Source organism: Vidua chalybeata, chromosome 21 (assembly GCF_026979565.1).
Source record: "Vidua chalybeata isolate OUT-0048 chromosome 21, bVidCha1 merged haplotype, whole genome shotgun sequence".
Lineage (NCBI taxonomy): Eukaryota > Metazoa > Chordata > Aves > Passeriformes > Viduidae > Vidua > Vidua chalybeata.
In genome coordinates this window covers 8,926,819-8,952,588 of record NC_071550.1, presented here as the reverse complement: position 1 = coordinate 8,952,588, position 25,770 = coordinate 8,926,819, and the positions used below count along the sequence as shown (strand labels likewise).

Sequence of the window (25,770 nt, the reverse complement as noted above, 5' to 3'; positions counted from 1 at the left end):
TCCCAAAGCCTTTTAGGGAGCAGGCAGGACCCTGGTCCCACTCCCTGCTGGCTGGGCTCTGTCCTGATGCAGCAGACACCGTTGAGATGGTCCCAAGACATGGGGATTGCTCTGAGCAAAGCCTCACCCTGATCCCACTTCCCTGGTGCCCCGTTCCGTGGACACACTGCTGAACATCCTTCTTTTCCCAGGGCAGAACAGGTGACCCAGGTCCTCGAGGGCTCCCAGGGCTGCCTGTAAGTGCAGAGCTGTGCCTTGCTGGGCTGGGCTCATGTCCCACAGGGTGGACATCTGTAGCAACCCTGGTCACTGGGAATTTCAGACTTTCTGTGCTGCCAGGCACTGACCCCAGGAGAACACTGCATTGACCTGAGGCCGTGGGGAAGCTTCCAGAATGGAATGACAGAACTGGGATTGTGGGGGTGGAGTTTGAATAGAAGTGTGTAATATCATGTGGTGGAGAACTTACTAAAGTTTTAGGATATAGTAAAAAATATATATATTATATATATATTATATTATATATATATATTATATATATAGTAATATATATAAAGCAAGATGGAGGTTTTAGGGCAGAGGCTGGTCCTTCTTCTTCACAGGTTTAAGTAGTAGTCTGTAATTAGATAAAAAAGTCTACATTGCAGGCCACGGGTGGTTTGTTATTAGGTTAAAAGTAAAAATAATTTAAGTGTCATTTCTTAATTAGACAGTTTATCCTTAAAAAACCTTGTAGAAAGAGAAATGCAGTTCAATTTTTAATTTGTTAGAGTGAAGTACTATAGAACTCACAGTTTGTGAGACTATAATATAGATAAGAACTATATAAATATCTGAATCCAAACAAGAAATACTGCCTCACACATTTAATCCAACCCTAGGGCAAAAAAAAGCCCTAAAAAACTCAACAGGTGCCCACTCCAGGGCATCTTCATCCCTGGGGTGGTTGTGGGGCAGGGAACCCCAAATCCTGTGTGTGGGTGGTGGCAAGTGGGGTGTGGGAACAGCAATGTCCTACACGTGGGGCAGGTGGCACCTTTGGACCCCGAGGTGACCCAGCTGCATCAGCCACGGGGCTTTCCCCGGCTCAGCCCTCCCGGAGCTGTGTTTTGGGGGGCCTAAGGGGCTTTTCTGGCCTTGCAGGGTGTTCCTGGCACAAGAGGGCTGGATGGCATTCCTGGGAAGCCTGGCTTGGGCGGGGAAAGAGGCGCTCCTGGGGCAGCTGGTGCTGCTGGCCCGCCTGGCTACCCGGTGAGTGGTGCTGGGAGCCCTCCACTGATCCTCTCAGGAGGACAGGCATTAAGGATTTTGCTGCAGCAGCACCTTTGGGGAGCTCCCCGAAGCAGCTGCAGGAAGGGAAGGAAAAGGGAAGCTGCTGCAGGGGGCTTGAGGAGCTGGAGCAGGGATTCCCTGTGTGGTGTGTCAGGACACCCCAGACCCCGCTGGGGAACTGCAAAGGCTCCTGAGCTCGGGCCAAGCCCCTCTGCTGATGTGGGGTGTTTGTTCTCAGGGCCGGGAAGGTCCAAAGGGACGTGAAGGGCCTGCAGGGATGAGAGGAGAGAAGGTGAGGACAAAGGAGAGGATTTGGTTTCCCTGGGAGCTGCCCAGAGCCTCGGGCTCAGCCCACTGACCTCCCCAGGGCTCTGGGGACCAGCACTGCTCCCAGTTGGGCCCATTGCTGTGGGATGGGGATTTACATCTCGGGGAGCTGCAGAGACAGAGAACCACCACGGCTGCTTGTCCTGACTTTGTGTCCTCTGCAGGGTGAGGTGGGAGATCCCGGGGGAGCCGGAGTCCGCGGGCTGGATGGGGAGCAGGTACAACAGCCAGGAGCTGTGTCCCCACCCCGATGGGGCTGCTCCAGCCTCCCCCCACCCTCAGTTCCCTGTTCCAAGGATGGGAGCAAGCTGCTGATCCTCAAAAAAAGCCAGAAGGTTAAAGCTGGGCCCATGAGCTGTGCTAGGGCTGGGCTTTTCTTCCCTCCACAGGGACCACCAGGACCACTGGGAGCAGAGGGTCAGCTGGGGCCCAAGGGTGAGCAGGTGGGTGCTGGGGGTGATGCTGGGGGTGGTGCTGGGCTCACCCCACTCCTGCAGGGTCACACAGGCACCTGAATCCCCCCCCCCCACCAGCATCCTCGTGCCTGGGGATTGACGTTGCTGGCCATGGCAGGGGGGCCCATAAGAAAATGGGGTTTTCCCAGTATGGGAAAAGGCTCAGCTGGAAAAGGCAGCCCAGAATCATCCTGGTCATCTTCATCCTGTCCAGGGAGAGGCAGGAACCCGTGGAGCTCCAGGCATCAGAGGGAGCCCTGGGGAGCCAGGGGACGAGGGGACAGAGGGGCCACCAGGACGGCCTGGGAAGCAAGGCAAGGAGGTACGTGTGGGATTGTCCCCACAGGGAATGGCAATGGGAAAGGCGCTGCCCCTGGACCCTGCCCATGCCATGGCTTTGTCCCACAGAGCCTGGGATGCTCCCATGGAACCGGGGGTTGATGCTTTGGGGTCCCCGTGCTGGGCAAGGTGTGCTCAGCATTTTGTCCCCGCTCACTTTTGGGGTAGGGGGGTCACAGCTGGGGTGGTCTCCCAGCACAGGAGGTGAGGCCATGCCTTGCCCAGCATCAAAATCCCAGCCAGGGGAGGGTGGAGAAGCCCATGGAAATTAAAGCCCAGCTTTTAACCCACCCTGGGATGGGGCTGGGGAACAGCTGCTGTGTCTGATGTGGGCATTTCCCCTTGGGCAGGGTGACACTGGTGACACTGGAGACCCGGGCGAGCCAGGACTGCGGGGGCAGAAGGTGAGGGGTGTCTCTAACCCTGTCCCTCTTTCCAGCACCTCAGGAACACTCCATGCCTGCTCAACCTCTGCTGCTCCACGGTGGGGACAGAGCAGGACAGGGGTGTCCCCATGGCTGAGGAGCAGCCCAGGGTGATCTGCTCTCTGTGCCACCTGGGCAGAGGGTGACACAGCTCACCTCCATGCAGAAGCTCGTTTATTGTTGTTCTCTTCCCTCTTTGTGGTGACACTTGTCTCCATCCCTGAGCAGGGCAATGCTGGCCCCAGGGGCCTTCCTGGAATTCCCGGTCCAGGAGCTGCCACAGGTGAAATTGGAGGGAAAGGCCAGAAGGGAGAGAAGGGCCGAGAAGGTTTGCTGGCAAGTACAGCTGGGGCTGGGCTACCTCACCCTGCAATGTCCCCAAAGGCTGGCTGATGGGTGCCAAGGAGGCCACTCACCCCTGCTGCAAACCTTGGGCTCTGGGAGCTGCAGAAAGCCCTAGGAATTGTCAAATCTCCATAATTGGGGAGTTTCACGTCTCACAGGCACGACACCAAAACTGGGTCTGGCTAGCACAAAAGGATGGTTTGGGTTTGTGGGGCGGTTTGGGGTAATGCTGCCTCCAGCCACGTTCCAGCCCCTGCCAGGCTGGGAACAGGTCCCCCTCTGTGTGCCAGGGCCAGGGCGGTGTCACCGGAGCTGCAGGACCTGCTGGAGCCAGAGGATGGTTTGTAAGTCAGATCATGTCCCCTGTCCCCTTTCCACCTGTCCCAGACCTGGTGTGGGGGATGTGTGTGTGACTGGGAGCTCTGGCAGGGCCCTATTTCTGTCATTGGTCCTGTGAGGGGCCATTTGTTTGACCAGGAGCACTGGCAGGGCTCCATTTCTGTCCCAGACCTGGTGAGGGGACATTTGTGTGACTGAGAGCACTGGCAGGGGACATTTCTGTGACTGGGAGCACTGGGCAGGGCCCCATTTCTGTCATTGGTCCTGTGTGGGGGCATTTTTGTGACTGGGAGCACTGGCAGGGGACATTTCTGTCCCAGACCTGGTGGGGGACATTTGTGTGACTGGCAGGGCCCATCTCTGTCACTGACCTGGTGAGGGGACATTTGTGTGACTGGCAGGGCCCCATTTCTGTCCCAGACCTGCCAGGGGACATTTGTGTGACCAGGAGCACTGGCAGGGGACATTTTTGTGACCAGGAGCACTGGCAGGGCTGAGTGACCCGGGCTCCTCTGCTTGTGCCCTGAACAGGGGCCGCCAGGACTCCGAGGTCCTCCTGGGCTCGACGGTCCCGAGGGAGAGAAGGTACAGAGAGATGATGGCTCCAACCCTTCATCTCCGGGTCAAACTCCCTTTTCTGGCCTCTTCCCAAGGAATTCCCATGTGGAAAAATTCCCACATTTCCCAGTGGGAATGTGCTGGGACTGGCTGCGTGGATGTCCTGGGCTGGCTGGTGACAGGGGGACCTGCCATGGGACACGCCCTGCCTTGCTGCCTGAGATGCAGAGCCAGCAAGGCAGGGAAGGGTTTTCCATGGACACAGCTGTTTCCCCTCCTTTCCCAGGGAGATCCAGGGCTACGAGGCGTGGATGGACCTGCTGGGGCTGCAGGATTCCAGGTACTGATGCCTGGAATGTTGCAGAACTGGGAATTGCCAAAGGCTTCTCCAGCTCTTCCCTATTCCCAGTACAACCCAAAGGATTTATTGCCCCTTCACTGGCCAGGCTGGGGGCTCAGAATTGAGGAGGGGGTTTCACACCTCATACCTCAGCACTGACTCCCAGGACCCTAAAAACCCCAAACTCCCAGTACCTAAACCCCCAATATCAGACATTTTCCAGCACCCAGTGGTGCCTCATGGAAAACCTGTTCCTCCTACTGAATCCTGTTCACTCCCACGTGATTCCCAGTGCCGTCTTGGCCTGCGGGGCATGGGATGTGGGACAGGATGCTCGAAGTCCCCACAGAGGTGAAGGACACGGTGGTGAGGGGCTTTTTCTGAGCCCCCATGTCCCCACAGGGACAGGCCGGAGATGACGGAGCGAAGGGAGATGGTGGCAAGCCTGGCCCAGTGGTGAGTACCAGCCCTGCCCCCAAAAATTCCCTTGGGAAAGAGGTTTGGTGGTGTTTTGGGATGTATCTCACCCTAGGAGTGGCTGCAAAGTGAGCTCTGCCAGCCTGGCCATGGCTCCCAGCTCTGGGACTGAGTCACTGCTTCCTTGGGTTTCCCACAGCTAAAGCTCCCCAAAGGAATTTTAATAGAGCTGTTAAAAGCCGTGCCAAGGTGCCAGGGCTGTTGCACAGGTAACACTGCGCTGCTGCTGCTGCCTGAGGCAGCTCCAGGGCTCTGGATTTCCCCCTCCTTGGAGCAGATCCTCAGGTGTTCGTGTGACTCCGGGAGCTGCCCAGTGCCTGGACCACGTGAGGTGCCCCAGGATGGGGATTATGGTCATGACAGAGAGCCCCAGATGTGTTATGGATGCCCTGAGCTCAGCTGTAGGATAAATCCCACCTGCATCCCTGTTTTCCCACTTTGCAGTGCTGCTCTGCCCAGGCAAGACGTGCCCGTACAGAATCCCAGAATTAGGTTGGAAGGGACCTCAAATCTCATTAGATTCCATCCCCTGCCATGGCAGGGACACCTTCCACAGACCAGGTTGCTCCAAGCCTTTAGCTTGGGTGATTTGCTGGGAGAGGCCAGGCTCTGGAATAAACTCCGGGTGGATTTGCTGTGGAATAAACTCCGGGTGGATTTGCTGTGGAATAAACCCCAGGGGGATTTGCTGTGCAATAAACTCCGGGCGGATTTGCTGTGCAATAAACTCTGGGTGGATTTGCTGTGCAATAAACTCTGGGTGGATTTGCTGTGCAATAAACCCCAGGTCGATTTGCAAAGCTCAGTGTAGATGAAGTCCCTTGAGGGGTGGCTGCTCGGGCCCTGCTGAGGATGGGGCTGAGCAGTGTCCCCATCTCTGTGCCCTGCAGGGCTCGCAGGGCGCTCGGGGACTGGCAGGTGCCCCTGGGCTCCGGGGCTACAGCGGGCACGAGGGAGCCAGAGGAGTGGTGGGCACCAAGGGCCAGCCGGGCCGGCAGGTAACGCCTGTGCTCCACGGGGACGGGCAGGGGACATCCCTGGCACAGCTCTCCCTGGGGACAACAGCCCCAGCTGTGCCCTCCTGCCTTCCCCTGGTGCCAGCCTCGTGTTTTGTCCCCGAATGAACTCAGGGGACTCTTGGGCCACCAGGTGAAGCTGGAGCCACTGGGCTGAGTGGCACTGAGGTGAGCAGGCTCCTCTCTGCCCCATTCCAGCTTTTCCAGCTTCCCAGATCTGTGTCCCTCACAGAATAACCCAAATATCTGAATAACCCGAAGTTCTGGATTTGCCTTGAATTCTGTTTTCCTTCTTAGGGCCTGGTGGGTGCAAAAGGGGAGCCAGGCGAGCCGGGAAAACCAGGACAAATGGTGAGGAGTGGGATGGAGCCCGGGTGGCTCTTCCTGAAAGAGGCTGTGGGATGCTGGCATCTCCTGGATGTGTAGAAGTCCAATGCAGGCACCATCTCCTGCTCCTGTTGAACCCTCCCACAGCCCCCTTCTGCCCAGCCTGCTCCAGAGAAAATCCCAAAGGGAAGATCCCCCTGTGCACACTGGGGCGAGGCAGGGAGGGAAGCCAGGAGGGGCATCCCTGGCACAGCGCCCTCACAGCAGGGTTTCCCTCTCCTTTGGGATTTTAGGGGTCTCCTGGACAAGCTGGTCCTAAAGGACGGAAAGGCCGCAAAGGAGATAAGGTACCCCCAAAGTGCTCCCCTGGGGATGGCACCTGAGGGGCACTGCCCAGTGGGCATGGGCTGGGCAAGCCTGAGCTGTTCAATCCCTTTGGGGAACCATGGAGAGAAAACTGGGAATTGCCCAGAAGGACCTGCTTTTCCCCACCTGGCAAACACAGGATGCTCTTGGGCTGCCTTGGGCTGGTTTGTGGGTGAGGGGCTGGCAGATCCTGCCTCCAGCCTGGCTCAGGTGGCCCTGGGGGGCACAGGGGCCTCCCCAGCTCTTGGTGCCCATCTCCAGAATCCCTCAGTGCCTGCTGGGCTCTGTCCCCATCTCCTCCTCCCTGGTCCTGGGATGTGGCTGAGCTGTTGGAGACCCACATCCCCCCTCTCTTCTTCCCCCAGGGCGACGTGGGGCAGGAAGGGGACGAAGGAGTCCCAGGAGAAGCTGGCAGACGGGTAAATGGCACTGCTGTCCCCACGAGGGTGGCAGGGAGCAGGGAGCTGCTTCTTGGAGCCCATGCAGGCCCTGCAGGGTGATCCCAGATTTCTGGGGGCTCAGAATCCCTGGAGAGGGGATCCCGGAGGGATGAGGGGTGTCTGGATCAGTTTGGAGCTACCTGTGAGTCTTTCATCTGTGGTCCCCAGGGCAAGCGAGGCAAGATGGGCCAGCAGCCCCCGCGGGGTCCCTGGGGACACAAGGTAGGTGGCTTTGTCAGGCTGCCTTGCCCCCCTGGCAGTTTGGGCAGTGCTCCCACCTGCCTGAGCCCTGGGTTGGAAAAGAATAAACCATGATAACTGAGGGCTCTGTCCCCCCAGAGCCTCCCAGCCCAACAGGGGCATCTCCCACACCTGCAGCCCCCGTGGGCTGCTCTCCCTGCCCTGGAGCATCACCCTGGGCACAGCCAGGGCTTCTCCCGTTGCATTTCAGGGCCACCCAGGTGACAAAGGACTTCCAGGGCCGCAGGGACCCCAGGGACTCTATGTAAGTATCAGTGTGGGGTTTTGGGGTGCTGGCTGCTCCCTGTTTGACCCCACTGTGTGACCCAGCTCTGCAGGGCCCCGAAGCAGGGATCTGTTTAAAATGAGATGAGGGAAGTTTTTAAATGGTTCATCCATCTCCTCCTGTCTTCTCCTCCCAAATTAACATCCCAGGAGGGTATGTGCAGTCAGACAAATCACATCATTCCCAAAATGTGGTTCGGGAAGCCAAATCCTTCTTTTAGATACGTGTCTGATGCCAGGCAGTGCTGAGCACTGGTGGGACTGTGCCCCCTTCCCAGAGAGCTGGCATGGCTGGAGGGACAAACTGCAGCCGGCAAAAAGGACCCAAACACTCATTTTAATTACTAGAAATTGCTTTTTCTCTGCTTAAAATAAAAAAAAGCCCAACTTTGGTAACTTTACAAAAAACAAGCTGGATATTCTCAGCCATCCAAGGCACCTCCAGTGCATTTTTAATGGGCTTTGCTGAGGGATCGTCCTGAAAGCAAAAATCAAAGAAACAATGCGAAAATGCCTCAAAGCTTCCAAAACTGCCTGAAACCCTCAGAATCCTCAGGTGTGAGGAGAGCCCTCCTTGCCAGGGGCTGACAGGAGCAGCTCAGCCGCAGGGTGAGGCAGTTCCACGTTCCTCTCTTAGGGCATCCCAGGGCTGAAGGGCATCAAAGGAGACCCCGGACCGAAAGGACACAAGGTAGGGGACACGTGCCAGGCACAGCAGGGACGCTGGGCACAGGGTGGCATTTAGTTTGCTGAATGCCATCCCTTATTCCCCTCTTTTTGAACCCTGATGGCTGCACCATCTTTCTCTGAGGGTTGGCCACCATGTCCCCGGGTGCTGGGAGATGGAACTTTTAGATTTTCTCCCAAATCCAGTCCTTTTGCAGTTTTTCCTTCCTCCTGGAGTTGCAAGCAGCAGTGTGGAGCCTTTTAATCCCTGCTCTCAGCATTGATGCTGATGCACCACGAGCTGACCTCCCTTGTGCCATTCCTGATGGATCCTTGGCTGGAAAAACTGAGCACATCCCATCCCAGGCAATGGGGAGCTGCTCAGAGCCTTCAGGAAAATGAAACCTCGGAATCATTAAAACTTTAAATTTATTGTCAGCCCAGTGAGCAGCTCCTGGGAGAGCTGACAGAAAGGAGGCTGTGCTGGGATTTTTCCCCTGCTTCTGGTTTCAGCACAACAAGAATCTTCTTTATTCTCTCCAAGTGCTTCCTGGCAACTTCCAAGGTTTTCCTGAGAGATATTTTAGTCTGGGATGATCCTTTCAGTTTGGAGCTGATCATCCCTCCTGCTGCCTCTGTCCCCAGCCACGTGGGTGCAGTGAATTCTCGGGAACTAAAAGGATGGCTGTTTGGGGGTTCTGCTCCAGAAGTTTTGCAGCCAGCCATAACTGGGAATTTCCCCACCCACACTGCTGTCCTGGGGGTTCTGTCCTTCCCTTTGCCACCAAAGCTCTCCCTGACTCTCTCCTAGGGCGAGAAGGGCAGCAAGGGTGACCTGGGCCAGCAAGGGGACGATGGCTTCAAGGTGAGTGACAGGTTTTGCTCTTTTCCTTCTCCCCTGTCCCCTTGTCACCCTGTGTGACATCCTCCCACATTTCCAGGGCAAGCCAGGACCCCACGGTGTCCCTGGGAGGCCAGGACCCAAGGGAAAGCAGGTAAGGGCAGGGTGGAGAGGGATGTCAGGGACTGAGATGAGTATTTGGGGTGAATTTCTTGTTTTTCCATATAAAATCCACCTGGGGGAGGGGCTGGGTTGTAGAAGGATGCAGGGCTGGGGGATGTCCTGTGCAGTGCCCTGAGCTCCTCTGTTGTCCTTGCAGGGTGACACTGGCCCCCCTGGCCCACAGGGACACCCTGGAATTCCCGGGACACCAGTGAGTCCTTCCCCCTCCCGCAGGTTTGGGGTTCACTCCTCACCCCACAGGGATGCAGCTTTGATCCCACCTGCCTCCCCCTTATCCTGGTCCTGTCCTTTCCTTCCAGGGCTTGTCCGGACCCAAAGTAAGTAGTGGGGAGCAGCTGGAGTGGGATCAGCCCTGCCATGGGATCCCTTCCCTCCTTCCCACTCCAGAGGTGCAGGGGGCCCGTGGGGGTGCAGCTCAGCACAGCAGCATCTCCCACCTTGCTTTCCTTCCCTTCTCCACCTCCTCCTTTGGCAGGGGCTGAGAGGCTTCCCGGGCCTGCCAGGCCCCCGGGGCACACCAGGAATGCCGGTAAGCAGAGCCACAAACGCCCCTCAGCCCAAAATTTGGGTCCCTCACTCCCCTAAACGTGGCAGTGAGGCCCTGCCATGCCATGCTGGCATTCCATGGGGATGTCCAGCTGCTGGCGCTGGTGGAGGAGCTGCTGAGGTGCTCGTGGGCAGCAGCCAGTGCCACCAGCACTGTCATTGTCCCCCAGGGTCTGGCTGGCCCCCCTGGTCCCAGCGGGCCTGCACTGATGCTGTCCCAGGAGGAGCTGCAGGTGAGTGACCCTTGCCCAGGAGGGAGGGGCTGCCAGCGATGCTGTCCCATGTCCTGCTGCTTCCGAGGTCCCCTGTGCACCAGGACCATGAAAATCCAGCTACTCCTTCTCCCCCCACGCTTGTCCTTGTCCCCTGCACGTGCCATCCCCTTCCTCAACACCCGATGATGCTCCTGGTGGGGGGATCTACGGTCAGCTTGGTGATGTCCCCTCCTTTTTCTTTCAGCACCTCATTTATTCCTCCAACCACCTGAATTACACCGTGGTCTGGGCTCTGCTGGACACCCTGAGCCGGGAGCTCCAAGCCCTCGTGGAGCATCCCAATGGCACCAAAACCAACCCGGCCACCACCTGCAAGGAGCTGCTGCTGGCTCACCCCGGCCTGCCCGATGGTACCAGGGGCATGGGGGCTCCCCTGGACCTGGCCTGGTCTCCAGAGCATGTGAAGGGACAGGCAGCTCTTTGAAATAAAGAGGGAATGAGGATTTTGGGGAATGAGGTCAGATGGGCTTCGTGGGCATCCCTGGAGAAACGGGCTGGCAGCCAGGCCACCAGCTGGGGTGGGATGGCACCGTGTGGCACCCTCCCTGTGCCAAACCTGGGTGCCAGGGCTCTCCTCTCCTCCCTCCAGGGCAATACTACATCGACCCCAACCAGGGCAGCCCCCAGGATGCGCTGAGGGCCTTCTGCAACTTCACAGCTGGGGGGGACACCTGCATCGCCCCCGTCCACAACCAGGTACGGGGTGGCTTTCATGGGGCAGCTTCAGCCCCGAGGGACCCCTCAGGTGGGTGGGGAAAAGGGCTGGTGGGGCTGGAGGGGGACAGGGGGCCCAGTCCCTTGCTGTGGTGCCCACTGCCCCAGCAGGGAGCTGCCGGAGCACTCTGGAGGGAGGATCCTGGTCACGGTGTGTGCCAGGCTGCAGGGACACACAGGGGCTCTGGGCTGGCTCCTTGCCCTGTCAGTGCCACTATCCTCCACTAGGACAGCGTGACAATTGTCCCCGCTCCCCTCAGGTCCCCATCAAGGCTTGGCTGAGCACCTACAGCTCTGAGAACACCTTTGAGTGGTTCAGCACCCTGCCCGGGGGCTTCCTGGTGAGTGCCCGGCTGGAACAGCAAGGGGGACACAGAGCTGAGGTCGGGGGTCTCCAAGTGCCACCCTGCAGTGCTGGGACAGCACTCGGGTCCCTTGGCTGTGTGCAGAGGGATGTGACACCTCCTTCTGCGAGGAACTCCAGTGCTTAACAGCGGCTGGACCCTGCCAGGGTTTAGCCTTGAGGGGAGCACAGCCCCCGTGGAGCAGCCCCCGCATCCCGGATTTCCCTCCCGCTGTCCCTGCAGCTGGAATACGCGGGGGCCAGCCCGGTGCAGCTCCGCTTCCTGCGCCTGCACAGCCACCGCGCCACCCAGAAGGTCTCGTACTCCTGCAGACCGGCCCCGGAGCGCGGCCGGCCCCAGCCCGACAAGGAAATCCGCTTCCTGGCCGACTCCCGGGACCACAGCTATGCGGCCAGCCTGCAGGGCTGCCTGGTGAGCCTGGCCCTGCGCAGCCTTTGTGCCTGGAAAAGGCTCCCGACCTTTGGAGAGCCCTTTGGAGAGTGTCTGACCCCCCACAGTTTGGGATGGAGCGGAGGGATGAGGCTGCACACGGTGGGGTGGGGATGGAGAACATCCACTGCCCGGGCCCAAGGAGCTTCCTGGTCTTGGGACGTGGCAAGGGATGGGGTGGGGGACACGGGGGAGGTCACCACCCTGGAAAAGCCAGGAAGGACTGGGGATGGAGACTGGCTGCAACAAGGAGCAGCCAAGGGAGCTCCAGCTGAGGGGTTTGGTGCCACTCAGCTGTCCCTGGTGGTCATTTCAGCTGGACAACGAGTCCTCAATCACCGACACCATCTTCCAGTTCAGCACGGAGCAGCTGTGGCTGCTGCCCCTGCGGGACCTGGCTGTCTTCCACAACGGCGACGCCTCGCACCAGTTTGGTTTCACAGTCGGACCAGTTTGCTTCAGCTGAAAGTGGTGCCACCCAAACCGAGCCAGCTGGTTCTGTCCCCACCCAAGAGCCATCCCCACGGGGACAAGTGGATGCTGGGGGTGGCACAGGGCTCCCACCTGCTCCACAGAGCTGCTGGTTCCGAGCTCTGTGTTTGGAGCTGTGTCATGCCCCGGACTCCACTTCCTTCTGGAGCAGGGGAATATTGTTTACAAAAGTCATTTCTCTATAAATTATATATATATATATTATATATGTATATATTATATATGAGAGGGTGCTGATTTAATGACTGCTTGGGGGAGGTTTGTGTAATTATAATCACTGGGAACTGTCTGTAAGGAAAGAAAAAACAAAAAAACAAGGAGCAAAACTAGTGCCAGCTTGGGAAAAGGGGAAGGAAAGGGGCTTTTCTTTGCCAGGGTCAAGTGCACAAATGGTTGGAGAATTGATTGCCCAGAACTGGGCTGGGAAGTGGCCCTGGTGAGCCTGGGAGAGCCCAGTGTGGTGCTGCTCCAGCACCTCCCTCCCAGCCAGGCACCAAGTGCTGCAAAGGGGTGAAAATGTTAATCTCCCCCAAATTCTGCCTCTGTTTTGAGTTTCCACCTCACTGAAGGATTTTTGTTGTGTAGGGCCAGGCACTCTAGCACTGGGTGCCTTTGTGGGCATCTGCACCTGCTGGCACTTGGGGAAACTGAGGCAGGCCAGCTCATCACTCCCTGTTCCCAGGTGTAATGGGGATGGTTGGAATGTCCCAGCATGGAGTGAACATCTGTGTGCTTCTAGTCACAGCTGGAAGGAAAGTTCTCCTTTGTCCTGCCTGTCGACAGAGAAAATAAAATCACAGAATCCTAAATGGTTTGGGTTGGCATAGAGCTTAAATCCCATCCAGTCCCACCCCTGCCACGGCAGGGACACCTCCCGCTATTCCAGGTCACTCCCAGCCCTGTCCAGCCTGGCCTTGGGCACTGCCAGGGATCCAGGGCAGCCACAGCTGCTCTGGGCACCCTGTGCCAGGGCCTGCCCACCCTCCCAGGGAACAATTCCTAATTCCCAATATCCCATCCATCCCTGCCCTCTGGCAGTGGGAGCCATTCCCTGTGTCCTGTCCCTCCATCCCTTGGCCCCAGTCCCTCTCCAGCTCTCCCGGAGTCTCTTTAGGCCCTGGAAGGGCTCTGAGCTCTGCCTGGAGCTTCTCCTCTCCAGGTGAGCACCCCCAAAAAATGTTTCAGCATTTTTAGAGTGCAAACCGCGGTGCAGCCGGGGGCGGGGCGGGGGGGGACCAGCAGAAAAACCCTCGGGCGCTTCAGATCAACCCCGGCCCCGGGACGGAGCCAGGAGCGGAGGGAAAGCGAAACCGCGGAGCGCGCAGGGGCCGGGACGCGCCCAGGGCTGCCGAGCACGAGCAGGGACGCGGGGAGGGGACAAAGCAGGGACCGCCCCGCACTACAGATCCCGGGGAGCCCCGCGCGGTCGCGACATCGCTGCGACAGCGCCGCGACATCGGCGTGACAGCAGCGCCGGGGGGGACGCGCCGGGCCCCGCGCCCGCTGCCGCCGCCAGCATGCAGGTGAGCCCCGGGACGGGACGGGCGCGGCACCGGGAGAGCTCGCTGGAAGCCCGGAAACCCCCCCTGGAAACCGGTGATTCCACCCTGGAACCCCGGAAATCTCCCCTGGAACCCCGTGATTCCACCCTGGAACCCCGGAAATCTCCCCTGGAACCCCGTGATTCCACCCTGGAACCCCGGAAATCTCCCCTGGAACCCCGTGATTCCACCCTGGATCGCCTTAAATCCCCTCTGGGACCCTGTGAATCCCCCCTGGAATTCCGTGATTCCACCCTGGATCCCCGGAAATCCCCCCTGGAACCCTGTGAATCTGTGAATCCCCCCCCCCCCCCCCCCCGGAACCCCTTAAATGTCCCTGGAAGCCTGTGATCATCCCCTGCCACCACATCCCCATGAATCCCCAGCTGGAACCCCATTAATTCCCCTGGATCCCCTTGAATCCTCTCTGGAGCCACGAGAATCCACTCTGGACCCCCTTAAATCTCCCTGGAACCCCATGAATCCCCCCAGAACTCCTTAAATCTCCCTGGCAGTGTCCAGGCTCAGGCTGGACAGGGCTTGGAGCAGGCTGGGATGGTGGAAGGTGTCTGTGTCCATGGCAGGAGCTGGGACAAGATGAGCTTTAGGATCCCTTCCAACCCAAACCATTCCACGGTTCTGTTTGATGTTTAGGGCTCCCAGCCCCCTTGCTTTGCTGGCAGCAGCCCCCTGAAGCAGCAAGGCCTGGAAGGTGACACCAGTCCCGAGGAGGACCCCAGTTTGGGGACACCCCCGTGGCCGGTGTGTCCCCAGTGTGGGGCTGCAGCTGGGACTGTCCAGAGCGGGGTCGGGATGCTGCAGGAGGGCAGCTTTATCCCAAAGTGTGGGATCAGACATCCCAGTGGGACTGGAGCAGCAGGCTGGGATGCAGCCTGGCACTGCTCTGTGCAGGCACCACTGGTTTTGCTAGAACAACCCCAAAAACTGCAGTGGATCCAGACCTAAATGCACGTTGAGCACAGGAGATTTCCCAACAGCTTTTTTCCCAGTGTGAATTCCTGCGGGGGAGGAGCTGGGCGCAGCCTCACCTGGGAGCCTCAATCCCTGCTGCCTGGGCAGGTGGGGGAGGACAGGATCCCCTCCCTCTCAACAACATCCCTCAGCCTGGGACATCTCCCTGCCAGTGATGGCTCTTCCCTATTGGGAGGAGTGCAGGGATTTTCAGGATTTTGCCCTCTTGACCTTCACCCACTAAGAAATCTCTCTGTGGCATCGCTGTTGGCCCAAGGAGCATTATTTTGGTGTCACACCCACGCTGGGCACCCAGAAACATGTGGCTCCACCCCAGGCTGGAGCAGCAAAGGGATCTTCTGGCTCTCTGGAACAGGCTGCCAGGGGAGGGGTGGAATCAACATCCCTGGAATTGTTCAAAAAACACAGAGAGGTGGCACTTGGGGACAGGGTTTAGTGGAGGCCTTGGCAGTGCTGGGTTAATGTTTGGATTTCTGATCTTAGATGGCTTTTCCAAAGTTAATGACTCTGATTCTGCCCATCACTTCTGCTCCCCATCCCTAAAACTGTCACCTGCTCCTTCTACCACCTGTGGGTGAAGCCTCTGAAGGAGAAATAGCTCAATTTAAAGGCTAATTATCATTAATCTGTGGCCAAAGGAGGCTTAAAAGGCTGAGCCAATTACATGTGCTAATGTGCTGTGGGTAAGGAGGGCCGAGGGCTGTAATTGGAGCCAGGCTGTGGCCTGAACACCCACGGGGTATTGGATAGTATTTCTGGCTGAGGCTGGTCCTGCTCCTGTCAGTCAGCTCTGCTGGTGTTGGAAAAGGCAGGAAAGAGCAGCCAAACACGGATCTGTGCAGGAGAGGAGCAGCTGTGACTCCACAGACACCTCCTGGGGAGATTCACCAAAGGGAGCACGAAAAACCCAGCAAAATTCCACCTTTTGAGCAAGATGTGGCAGCTGGGTATGAGCTCTGCAGCTGATGTTACACAAGAGCAATTCCTGCTCCTCCTGTTTCAGCAGGGTGAAGGAGGAGGGGTGGTGCCTTTGCAGGTGCTGGCAGTGTTGGGATTGATGCTCCTCTGCCAGGGAGGCACCCCTGGACCTGGTCCCCATCATTGGGTGGTCACACCTGTGGCTCTGGCTGCCTTGGTGGTTGAGTTTTTGGGTGTCCTGGCAGTGCAGGAGGTTTCTCTGCCCTGGGAGGCAGAGGGGAGCAGAGGCTCTGCCCACCAGTTTCCCCTCAGCCTGCCCCCAGGGACCTTCCCTCCTCAAATTCACGTGGATGAAGTCCTGGATTCTTTGTCACAGGGGTAAACTGGCTTTTTGTCAGAGCCCAGACACAGGAGCTGCTGCTGGGGGTGGAAATTGTCCTGCTGGAGATCACGGGGAGAGTTCAACCCAGTCAGCATGACTGTGATTGTCTGTGCAAGTTCCTCTTCCCGTTTCAGAACTTGCACCATTTGGTGAAACCCCAGATGAGCATCCCAGGGTGGGGGTGCAGGGACTTGCTGGCAGTGTGGGCACCCATCACCCCGAGGGGCTCCTGCACTGCCCCTTCCCTGGCCTCTTTTCCAGATGACCTTCTACTTCTCGGACACAGCAGTGCTGCTCTTTGACTTCTGGAATGTCCACAGCCCCACAGGTAGGCTGCCAGCACTGAGACATCCCAGGTCCCTCCATCCCTATCCATCCATCCCTATCCATCCATCCCTATCCCTCCATCCCTATCCATCCATCCCTATCCCTCCCTGTCCATCCATCCATCCCTCCCTCCCTGTCCATCCCTCCCTCCCCCCACTCCCTGCAGAGCTGCGTGGGCTCCTGGAGCAGTTTTTGGCAGGACCTGCTGAGCTGTGCTGTGCCCTGGGCATGCCCCGGGTGGGGGTTGATCCTCCCAAGCCAAGAGCAGCAGGCAGGGAGCTGTGTGAAGCCCCCTCAGCCTGCCAACCCCCCAGATCACTCAGGAGTGGCTCAGCTTGCCACTTTCACACTTTTCTGTCTGTTTTTGATTATTCTCCCAACATCCTATTTTTACTCCACGTTTTTTGTGGAGTGGATGCAAAGCTGTGTATTTGTTTCTCAGCAGCTCTCTAGGACAAGAGACACAGCCTTAAGCTGAGCCAGGAGAAGTTTAGACTGGACATTAGGAAAAATTTCTTCACTGGAAGGGGCTGCCCAGGGAGGTGGTGGAGTCAGTGTCCTTGGAGGTGTTTAATGAAGGACTGGATGGGGCACGCAGTGCCATGGTCTGGGTGACAAAGGTGCTGTTGGGTGAGGTCACAATTTGGGCTTAATGATCTCAAACGGCATTTCCAACCGAATTCTGTGAATTAAAAAGCTAAATACACCATTTCCTGACATTTAACAGCCCTGCTGACCACCCCCCGTGCCAGGAGCCCTCCACACCCCCCCGTGGATATTCCCAAACACCCCGTGCCAGGGTGGCCCTGTCACCCGCACAGCCCGTCCCCAGGCGTGGGCAGTGTCGGGCTGTGTCTCCTGCAGGGATGGCGCTCTCGGTGCTGGTGATCCTGCTGCTGGCCGTGCTCTACGAGGCCGTGAAGATGGGCAAGGCCGTGCTGCTGCGGCGGGCGCTGCTGGCCCTGCCCCGCAGCCTCAGCCAGGAGGCGCTGACCGAGCCGCAGGAGGGGGACAGCGACCCCGCGCAGGGCAGGTACCGCGGGGACCCCTGCACCCACCTGCCGGCTCAGGGCTGGCTCTGTGGCCCCATGGCCAGCACACAGGGGAGAAGGGCTGCCAGGGAAGGGGGGTGTGTACAGCCTGGGGAGGTGGCTCCAGGGACAGCCCGGCCTCTGCAGATCCCCTGGGAGATGGCCAGGGTGGTGGCTCGAGGCTCGTGTTCCCCTCCAGGAGCCGCTGTGGGTGCAGGAGGGTCCTGCTGGTTTGGGGATGGGCACAAGCAGCAACTCAATCCCCACAAGCCTGGCCCTGGCAGTTCCTTCCTTTGGAGCCAAGCCCTGGATTTTTCCTCTTGTATTTAATCCCAGATGATTCCTGAGGCTGCTCTTACTGCCAGCCTCATCGATTTTGGAGCAGGATTTCCCCCTCAGCTGCTGTCTGTAGCCCCCACCCCCTCCCTGCTGCCCAAATCCCCCTCTGGCCCCTCCAGGCTCCGGGTGGGAGGCGATTCCAGCTGCCCCAGCCCCTCGTTGATGGCATTTCCCATCTCTTCCCCAGGTGGTTTTGGTTCCACGTGGGCCAGACGCTGTTCCACGTGGTGCAGGTGGTGCTGGGCTATATGGTCATGCTGGCTGTCATGTCCTACAACGCCTGGATCTTCCTGGGGGCCATCGCGGGCTCCACCCTGGGCTACTTCATGGTGTACCCCCTGCTGGGCCGGGGCTAGAGCCCCCCAAGGTGGTGGCACACGTGTCCCACCTCCTGCTCCTTTGTCTGGAAAAGCTGCTGTCACTTCTGCTGGGTCTGTCTCTGTCCCCGTGCTCTGTGGGATGCAGAACCCAAGGACTTGCTGGGGGCCCTCGGGGCTGGCCCCGCTCTGGGGACGGGGACCCCATGGCCAGCACTCGCCACGCTGCCACTGGCCTCGGCTGGTGGCTGTCCCCTGGCTCTCAGGGACCTTTGTCCAGGTGATGACAGCGGGGGGGTGCTGGCATTTCCTCCCCCTCCCTGCTTTTCGAGGAGGTTCATGCTGACTGGAATGGGAACGATCCGGTGACTTACTGGGGGAGGGGACAAGCTGGGGACAAGGACCCCTGCCCTCCTGCCCAGAGCTGCCCTGCACCAAGCCCCTCTTCACACAGTGCCTTTGGGGACACTGGGGGGGTCCTGCCACCCCCACCCCGCTCCTGCGCAGCGCTTCAGGGATGGGGCTGGAGCAGCCCCTGAGCCGCTGGCGTGGCTGTGCCAGGGGGGAAATGCTGCTCCAGGTGCCTCTTGCTGCTTCCTCAGGACACCCCTTTTAATAAAATCATCTCAGCTCCACTCCTGCTTTGTGCCACTGCTGGGTGGGCTCAGGGTGTGACACCCCTGGGTCACAGTGGGACCGGGGATCCCCATCCCTACCCAGGGAGGCAGTTCAGGAATAAGGAGAGTCTCCTCTGGCTTTAAATAAAGCTTTTCCATTTTATTAATTATTATAAGCATATCTTTAAACATTTGTATAACTTTCTTAATAAAATATCCTGGAAGAGACAGGTTTGAAGTTCACAGAGAAAGGCACTTTGAGGGGGGCCTCCCAAGGCACTTTGGGGGCCCCCTGAGTGGGTTAGGCTGGGCACCCCCCTTCTGAGGCAGGAACGGTGGTACCTAAGCACAGGTGGGTGTCGGGGTGCTGGTCCCTGCTCCAGGTGTCACACCCAGGAGTCCTGCAGACCCCCAGCACCTCCAGGGCTTCTGGCATCACTCTGTGGGGGCTGCAGCACAGCAGTCCTGTCCCCATGACACACAGGGGGGCTCAGCAAACCCCTGCTCTTTGCTCAGCCATCACAGCAGATGCCAAAATCTGCAAAGCTGGAGAAACCATCCATGGAAGGTGCTGAAGAGATCTGGAGGGCAAGGGCTGGGATCTCTCCACTGCACAGCAAGCTGAGCCTGGCATTATCCCAGTCCTGCCAGGCACAGCTGGGACATGGCATGAGTGCCACCTTCCCCCAGAGACTGAACTCTGAACTTAAAATAGCTCCTAGAATAGGAGCTCCTAGGGGTGAGGATGGCTGGGGGTGGGCTCTGGGTGCTGTGAGCCCAGCCTGGGTACCCGGAGCTCAGCCTAGATGCTGTGAGCCTGGCATGGATGCTGTGAGTCCAGCCTGGGCACCAGCAGCCCACGCCTGTCCCAGCGCTCTCCCCCTTGACAGTGGCTCAAGCCCCCCAGCATTGCTGTCCCTGTTTGCCATCACCCCCTGCAGCCCCTGCTCCCACTGGTGCTCCTGGAGCTGGCCAGCTGGGATGGCAGTGGGCAGGCTCCCAGGAACCCCCCCGGCTGGGATGGCAGTGGGCAGGCTCCCAGGAAATGCCCCAGGCTGGGGCAGGGACAACCCCGGGGACAGCCAGGAGTGTCCCGCACACCCACCCTCAGCAGGGCTAGTGCCAGCCCCCCCAGCAGCCCCAGGCACTGGTGTGGGGGGCACATAAAGCTCTTCAGTAAAGCATCTCCTCAGCAGGAAAGAAAATAAGGCAGAAGAAGGACAGAGCAGAGCGCAGGGGATGCCCCGTGCCAGACTGGGGCCACCCCAGCCCGGCCCGGCGGGGGCTGTGGCTGTGGGCAGCCCCCACGGCAGCGGGACCCCCGTTAGGCAGTAAGGTCTCGGTGTCCCCATCCCCTCCCTCTCCCGCAGTGCTGCTCTCCATCCCAGGGGTCCTATCCCCCTCCCCCAGCCCCAGCGTCACCGGGGCCAGTCCATGGCGGGGGGCTGGGGCTAGAACTCAGTCTGCACCCCCTCACCGCTCTCTGTGGTGCCCCTGGGCTGCGGGGGGCTGCGCTCCTTGTCACCTGTCTCCTTGTCACCGCGCTGGTGACACGCTGCTGGTGGGCTCTGGGCTCCAGGTGGTGCTGCTGTGACATGGGGCACGCTGGCCTCTGCTGGGACATCGGCTCGGGGGCTGGGTGGTGCTGCTGTGGCGTGTGGCATGCCGGACACTGATGGGGGGTCAGCTGGCACGGGGGACGCTGGCACGGATGATCTTGGTGTGATGTGTGGCACCTCAGCCCCTGATGGGACATCAGCTCCAGACACGGGGGAAGCTGGCACGGATGATCTTGGTGTGATGTGTGGCACCTCAGCCCCTGATGGGACATCAGCTCCAGACACGGGGGAAGCTGGCACGGATGATCTTGGTGTGGCATGTGGCACCTCGGCCTCTGATGGGACATCAGCTCTGGGCACAGGTGATGCTGGTCCAGGACGTTCTCTCCCAGTCCCTGATGGGACCTCAGCTCCAGGGACAGGTGACGATGCTGGTGTGGCACACTGCCCCCCTGACGACACCTCAGCTCCAGGCACAGGCGGTGCTGGTGCAGCCCGGCGTGTCCCAGCTCCTGATGGGACCTCGGCTCCAGGGACAGGTGATGGTGCTGGTGTGACACGTTCTCTCCCAGTTCCTGATGGATTCTCAGCTCCAGGTGCTGGTGATGCCACCGTGGCACAACACACCCCGTCTCCACCACGGGCTGGACCTTGCTGTGTGACATCCCCTGGGGCAGCCCCTGCCAGCAGCACGCCCTCCTCGCTGGCACCGCTGGCGTCGGTGCCGTTCATCAGCCGCTCCTCCGCCCCGGCGCCATCCCCGAGGCTCTCCTGTGCCAGCGCCTCCCGGATCTCCTTCACCGCATCCGGGGGGCTCGGGGGCACCCCGGGATGTGCCTCCCCTGGCTCCCGTGGCTCGGGGGAGCCGGGCTGCAGCAGCGCCTCGGCCCCGTAGGGCAGGGCCCCCTCGTCGTCCTGGATGACCGACACCACCTGCTTGGCCCTGCGGCGCCGCTCGGCCGCCGGCTCGGCCTCGGGCTGCCCGCTGTACTCCTCGCTCCAGTCGATGGCCGGGCCCTCTCCCAGCAGGTGCAGGTTGGGATCGCTGTTGTGCATCACCATGCTGTCCCTGTACAGGTTGTGCTTCCGCTGCACGGCCGCCTCCTTCACAGCTGGGGACAGGGAGGGACAGCTCACGGGGCTGCGGGCACCGCCGGGCTGGGGCAGCTCGCCCAGTCCTCCCCGTGGGTGATGGGAGAGGCTGGAGCTGGGCGGGGGTGTCAGCATCCCACCCACTGCTCAGCCCTGCCAGGGGGCAAGCCAGGTGGGAAAGCTGCTTCTGGGGCAGCCCCCAGCACCCTGCATGGGGTCACCCCTCCTTAGAGAGTCCCCAGCACCCTGCATGGGGTCACCCCTCCTTAGAGAGTCCCCAACACTCTGCATGGGGTCACCCCTCCTTAGAGAGAACCCAACACCCCACACAGGGTTATCCCTCTTTATAGAGTTCCCAACACCCCACATGGGGTCGCTCCACCTCATACAGCCCAGAGCTGATCCCCTGAATGGGACTGCCCCTCCTCAGAGACCCCCTAGCACGCTGCAGAGGGTCACCCCTCCTCGTCCAGCCCCCAGCTGGCTCTGCATGGGAACACTCCTCCTTATCCAGCCCCTGTCGTAGGGTGACCCCCTTCTTGTACAGCCCCCAAAATCCTGCAGAGGTCACCCCCTCCTCACACAGGTGCCACAGGACCCTACCTTGCATGATGTCTTTCATCACCGACTGCAGCACCACCTCCTCGTAGGTGTTCTCCACCAGGATGAAGCTGGCAAAGTCCTCAAAGATCAGCTCCTGAAACTTGGCTAATTCCTGCCAGGGGAGAGGCGGCTCAGCCCAGCAGGTTGTGGGGAATGGGTGCTCTAACCCCTCCACGGGGGTGGACAGTCCTTCCCTGCACCCCAAACTTTCCCCTCTTACCCCCTTGCAGGTGGGTGCCAGCTTTTTCAGCAGGAAGGGGATGGTGATCTGCAGCAGGGCCTCCCTGAAGAACTTCTTCCTCACGGTGCTGCTGTCATAGTCGAATTTCTGCAGGGTGAGAGGGTGCCCCAGGTCACCCAGGGCTGTGGGCAGGCTGCCCCTGCCCACGGGCACAGACTCGTGAGATTTGCCCCCGAACCCATTCACACCGACCCCTCTGGCCTCACATCCCTCCCTCCAGCTGTTGCCCAGTGTTTTTGAGCCCAGCTCTTCCACTGCTGGCTGCAGGAGGGTTTGGGGGCCAATCTGAACCCTGGGGGGCTTTTACAGACGTGGTCAGATGGGACCTGGCTCCTGCAGGTGATTTCCCACTTGCCTGCCCCCAGCAAAATCCATGAAATCCCCAAAAGACTTTTGTTGAAATGGATTACATCACTGCTAGCCTCTTCCCTGGCCCTGGAACAAGGCCACCAAAGGCCACCAAAGGCCAGCAAAGGCCAGCAAAGGCCAGCAAAGGCCTGATCCCCTGCCTCACCTTGAGCACCCTCTCGAGGATGCGCTGGATGGACTTGCAGAGGTCGTCCTTGCCCTGCAGCTTCCCCAGCTCCTGGTGCAGCAGTGTCTCGAAGGTGTACACGGCATCGTCCATTTGCTGCGACCAGAGACGTGTGGTCAGCGTGGGGGGCACCCAAAGGGTGGGCAGGGGGCTCGTGGGGCACTGCCACACCGAGATGAGCCTTAGCACAGAACCCCACACTGGTTTGGGGTGGAAGGGACCCTAAATTCATCCAGTGCCACCCCTGCCATGGGCAGGGACACCTCCCACTACCTCAGGTTGTTCCAAGCCCTGTCCAACCTGGCCTGGGGCACTGCCAGCGATCCAGGGGCAGGATCTCTGGGCACCCTGTGCCAGGGAAGATTTCCTCCCCAATATCCAACAGGCAAAGAGCCTTCACTGCAGAAATCCCTGACGTCCCAGCATGGCATCCACAGCCCTCGCCCCGAGGATCAAGGTGTTGGGAGAGAAGGTTGCTCAGAGCTGGTGTTGCACCCCTCATCCTCCTACACCCCACACCACGTTAGGCTGGGGCAGACCCCAGAATTGGCTTTTACTGGCCTTGCTGGTGCCAGTGGGCTCGGTGGCAAAGGGGCAGCTGTGCCGGGATGCCCAAGCCCACCATGGGCTCCAGACCAAAGGGGCTCCATCATCCACCCTTCGAGACAGCACAGACACCCCAGCCTGGACCAGCCTGGGCTCCCAAACCTCTGTTCCCAGCCCAGGGGGACAGGGAAGGACCCTGGTCCCCATCCCACCTGTCTCATGTGGATCTGGGCCCTCTGCTTGAAGACGGACGTGCTGGAGACATCGAATCGCTGCTGAAGACCCTCCAGTTTCAGCTGGTCCATCTTCTCATAGCACGACTGCATCTTCACGGGGTGGAAGGCCAGGTGGGACAGCTTCTCCATGTACTGGGGACAAAGCCAAGCTCAGCCTCTCAGGGCAGGGACATCCCACCCCACATGGGTGGAATTTTCTCAGCCTGGGGTCTCCCAGTGCTGTCCACACTGGGGATGGAAGCAGGACTGGCCCTGTCACCCCTAAGCTGGCAAGGAGCACCACCAGGTCTCACCTCCACCAGCTTCTCCAGGCCGCCCTCGTTGACGACGTTCATGTTCATGTCAGTCACCTCCTTGAAGAACACCTCCCGCGCCTCGGCGAAGCCCTGGCTCGTGGGGGTCATCAGGGCCTCCAGGATGGAGGAGATGTAGGGCTGGACGTGGTTACGGACACAGACCTCTGCCTTGGGCAGGACGAAGGCTGGGAAGGAGCAGGGGTAAGGATGGTGAGGCTCCTCTGTCCTTCCAGCCCTCCACATCACATCCTAAACCCACCCCAGGGAGGAGGAGCTGCCCCTGCTCCCAAACCCTTCCAGGAGTCTCCCCCTTTCACGACAACACAAAGAACTCCTGCAGAGTGCCCCTGGTCTGGCCTGAACCCACTCCTGCCCCGCTGCCATGCCAGGGGGGTGACTGCCCACCCTGTCCCCGACCCCCTGGGACAATGCCAGTGAGGACATGCACCCCCAAGGGTGCCAGGGGCTGTGCTGCACCCCGGGAACAGCCCCCCCAGGAGCTGTGGGCACACCCACACATCCCAGGGCATCCCTGCAGGGCTGCACCTCGGATCTTGCTGGCCAGGTGCTCCTTGGAGGTGATGATCTGGTCCATGTCCGTGCGGATGCTGCTCTCCAGCTGCGGCCGCTCCTGCTCACAGCTGGCCACCGCTGCGTCGTACTGCGCCTTGGCCAGCTCATAGACCATCCTATAGACAGCATCCGACACCTGGGGGCACAGGTGGGGGGGTCAGAGGCCCCCACGCCTCCAGCTGCACCCCCAACCGTCGTACACCTGCTGAGCCATCCCCAGAGCCCTGACAGGACCCTTCCCCACAGCCTGCCAGGGGCTTCCACACCAGGGACCCCCCAGCTGGGTGAGATTGAGCTCCTGCGGTACAGAAACTGCTTCTGAGTGGTGCTGGAGGGGCAGAGAGGTGCCTCCATCAGGCAACCTGCCCCAGGTAGGGATGGGAATGCTGCTGGTCCAGGGATGTTGCATGTCTAGGAATGCTGCAGGTCTGGAAATGCTGCAGGTCTGGGGATGCTGCAGGTCTGGGGATGTTGCATGTCCAGGTATGCAGCAGGTCTGGAAATGCTGCAGGTCTGAGGATGCTGCAGGTCTGGGGATACCGGTGGTCCAGGGACAGGGGTGGTCCAAGCAGGAGAGCCCCAGCCCACCCTGAAATCTGTTCCCTGCCCTGTTCCCCCTCCCTGGGGTCCCAGAGCCAACTTCCTGAGCAGGATGGAGCCGCTCGCTGAGGCTTCACGCTCACTTTGGGATTTTGGGACCGGCAGGATGCAGAGCCCTCCCCCTCCTCCCTCCCCGGGCTTCCCAGCCACCGCAGCTACCGGAAAAGCAGTTTGTGTGTTTTCAGGCCGCTCGAGTGGCCCATTACGAGCCTGGTGGTAATTATCGGGGTTTAAGGTTTTAACAGGCAGTTCTGAAGAGCCCTCAGTCTTTCGCAAGGGTTTGGGCTGGATTTAGTCCGCGCTGCTCTAAAAATGGCTCGCTAAATTTAGCCGGGACAGGCTTCGCTCCGGGGCTGGGCTTCCTCCTGTTTGCTCGCCTGGCCCCAGGCGGGGCCGGGCAGGGCTGGGCAGGGGCACAGAGGGAGCTTTAAAAATCCACTCTGGAGAAAGGACGGATTCTTCGGAAGGGGCCGGGAGAAGGGGGCAGCGAAGCCGGTGGGCACCGAGCCCAGCGGGGAAGGGAGGCTCCCCAAGCCGGGTCTGCGGGCAGGGGGAGGCCGGGCGGCGGAGACCCCCCCCGGCAGCCCCAGCCCGCACCTGGATCCAGGTCCGCTGGCGCTCCGGGGCTTTGCCCTTCAGCCGGGGGCCGATGGTGCTCCTCAGCTCGGGGAGCAGCTCCTCCATCACCAGGTTGCTCAGGACCTGTGGAGGCAGGAGGTTTTTGGGGAGCCTGCTCAGCCCCACAGAGCCCTCGCAGCGCGGTTTGGGGGTGCGGGTGCTCACCTGGGTCTCGTTCCCGCAGAGCATGTCCCAGGTGCCGTACTGCTCCTTGGACTGCCGGTACATGCGGATGGCGTCCGTGAAGGCTGGAGCCTCCACTTTGGAGTCCTCGGAGATCCCTGCGGAGGGGGTACGAGTGAGCAGCCTGGAACTGGGAATGAGGGGCAGCCCAGCACCCCCAG

At 59.9% G+C, this 25,770-nt stretch overlaps 3 protein-coding genes across 4 annotated transcripts in view; 2 read left to right on the top strand and 1 right to left on the bottom strand.

Moving 5' to 3' along the window:
* The window catches only part of LOC128798726 (collagen alpha-1(I) chain-like), an 85,089-nt gene extending 72,808 nt beyond the window's left edge, over positions 1 to 12,281 (top strand). The window contains exons 39-69 of the mRNA XM_053962504.1: positions 192 to 236; positions 1,144 to 1,251; positions 1,511 to 1,564; positions 1,764 to 1,817; positions 1,989 to 2,042; positions 2,269 to 2,376; positions 2,744 to 2,797; positions 3,047 to 3,154; positions 3,454 to 3,507; positions 4,034 to 4,087; positions 4,347 to 4,400; positions 4,803 to 4,856; positions 5,768 to 5,875; positions 6,008 to 6,061; positions 6,191 to 6,244; positions 6,514 to 6,567; positions 6,952 to 7,005; positions 7,195 to 7,248; positions 7,478 to 7,531; positions 8,189 to 8,242; positions 9,029 to 9,082; positions 9,159 to 9,212; positions 9,378 to 9,431; positions 9,541 to 9,558; positions 9,717 to 9,770; positions 9,958 to 10,020; positions 10,247 to 10,412; positions 10,652 to 10,758; positions 11,037 to 11,117; positions 11,364 to 11,552; positions 11,887 to 12,281. Coding sequence (XP_053818479.1) covers positions 192 to 236; positions 1,144 to 1,251; positions 1,511 to 1,564; positions 1,764 to 1,817; positions 1,989 to 2,042; positions 2,269 to 2,376; positions 2,744 to 2,797; positions 3,047 to 3,154; positions 3,454 to 3,507; positions 4,034 to 4,087; positions 4,347 to 4,400; positions 4,803 to 4,856; positions 5,768 to 5,875; positions 6,008 to 6,061; positions 6,191 to 6,244; positions 6,514 to 6,567; positions 6,952 to 7,005; positions 7,195 to 7,248; positions 7,478 to 7,531; positions 8,189 to 8,242; positions 9,029 to 9,082; positions 9,159 to 9,212; positions 9,378 to 9,431; positions 9,541 to 9,558; positions 9,717 to 9,770; positions 9,958 to 10,020; positions 10,247 to 10,412; positions 10,652 to 10,758; positions 11,037 to 11,117; positions 11,364 to 11,552; positions 11,887 to 12,036 — 2,277 coding nt within the window. The 3' untranslated portion in view covers positions 12,037 to 12,281. The remainder of the gene's footprint in view (positions 1 to 191; positions 237 to 1,143; positions 1,252 to 1,510; positions 1,565 to 1,763; positions 1,818 to 1,988; positions 2,043 to 2,268; positions 2,377 to 2,743; positions 2,798 to 3,046; positions 3,155 to 3,453; positions 3,508 to 4,033; positions 4,088 to 4,346; positions 4,401 to 4,802; positions 4,857 to 5,767; positions 5,876 to 6,007; positions 6,062 to 6,190; positions 6,245 to 6,513; positions 6,568 to 6,951; positions 7,006 to 7,194; positions 7,249 to 7,477; positions 7,532 to 8,188; positions 8,243 to 9,028; positions 9,083 to 9,158; positions 9,213 to 9,377; positions 9,432 to 9,540; positions 9,559 to 9,716; positions 9,771 to 9,957; positions 10,021 to 10,246; positions 10,413 to 10,651; positions 10,759 to 11,036; positions 11,118 to 11,363; positions 11,553 to 11,886) is intronic.
* A 689-nt stretch (positions 12,282 to 12,970) lies between these two features.
* Positions 12,971 to 18,703, top strand: SLC31A2 (solute carrier family 31 member 2). Of its 2 annotated transcripts, none has more exons than XM_053962333.1 (4): positions 12,971 to 13,221; positions 16,158 to 16,224; positions 17,088 to 17,256; positions 17,781 to 18,703. In XM_053962333.1, exons 2-4 carry the CDS (start codon positions 16,158 to 16,160, stop codon positions 17,947 to 17,949), a joined length of 405 nt encoding a protein of 134 aa, XP_053818308.1. In that variant the 5' UTR covers positions 12,971 to 13,221; the 3' UTR covers positions 17,950 to 18,703. The 2 variants fall into 2 exon arrangements, with proteins under 2 accessions (XP_053818308.1, XP_053818307.1); XM_053962332.1 differs by lacking the exon at positions 12,971 to 13,221 and adding an exon at positions 13,463 to 13,585.
* Positions 18,667 to 25,770, bottom strand: part of NIBAN2 (niban apoptosis regulator 2) — a 31,124-nt gene continuing 24,020 nt past the window's right edge. Inside the window, exons 6-14 of the mRNA XM_053962330.1 lie at positions 25,592 to 25,707; positions 25,406 to 25,510; positions 24,182 to 24,344; positions 23,633 to 23,820; positions 23,316 to 23,471; positions 22,537 to 22,653; positions 22,002 to 22,109; positions 21,782 to 21,893; positions 18,667 to 21,198 (exon numbers count right to left, since the gene is read on the bottom strand). Coding sequence (XP_053818305.1) covers positions 19,979 to 21,198; positions 21,782 to 21,893; positions 22,002 to 22,109; positions 22,537 to 22,653; positions 23,316 to 23,471; positions 23,633 to 23,820; positions 24,182 to 24,344; positions 25,406 to 25,510; positions 25,592 to 25,707 — 2,285 coding nt within the window. The 3' untranslated portion in view covers positions 18,667 to 19,978. The remainder of the gene's footprint in view (positions 21,199 to 21,781; positions 21,894 to 22,001; positions 22,110 to 22,536; positions 22,654 to 23,315; positions 23,472 to 23,632; positions 23,821 to 24,181; positions 24,345 to 25,405; positions 25,511 to 25,591; positions 25,708 to 25,770) is intronic.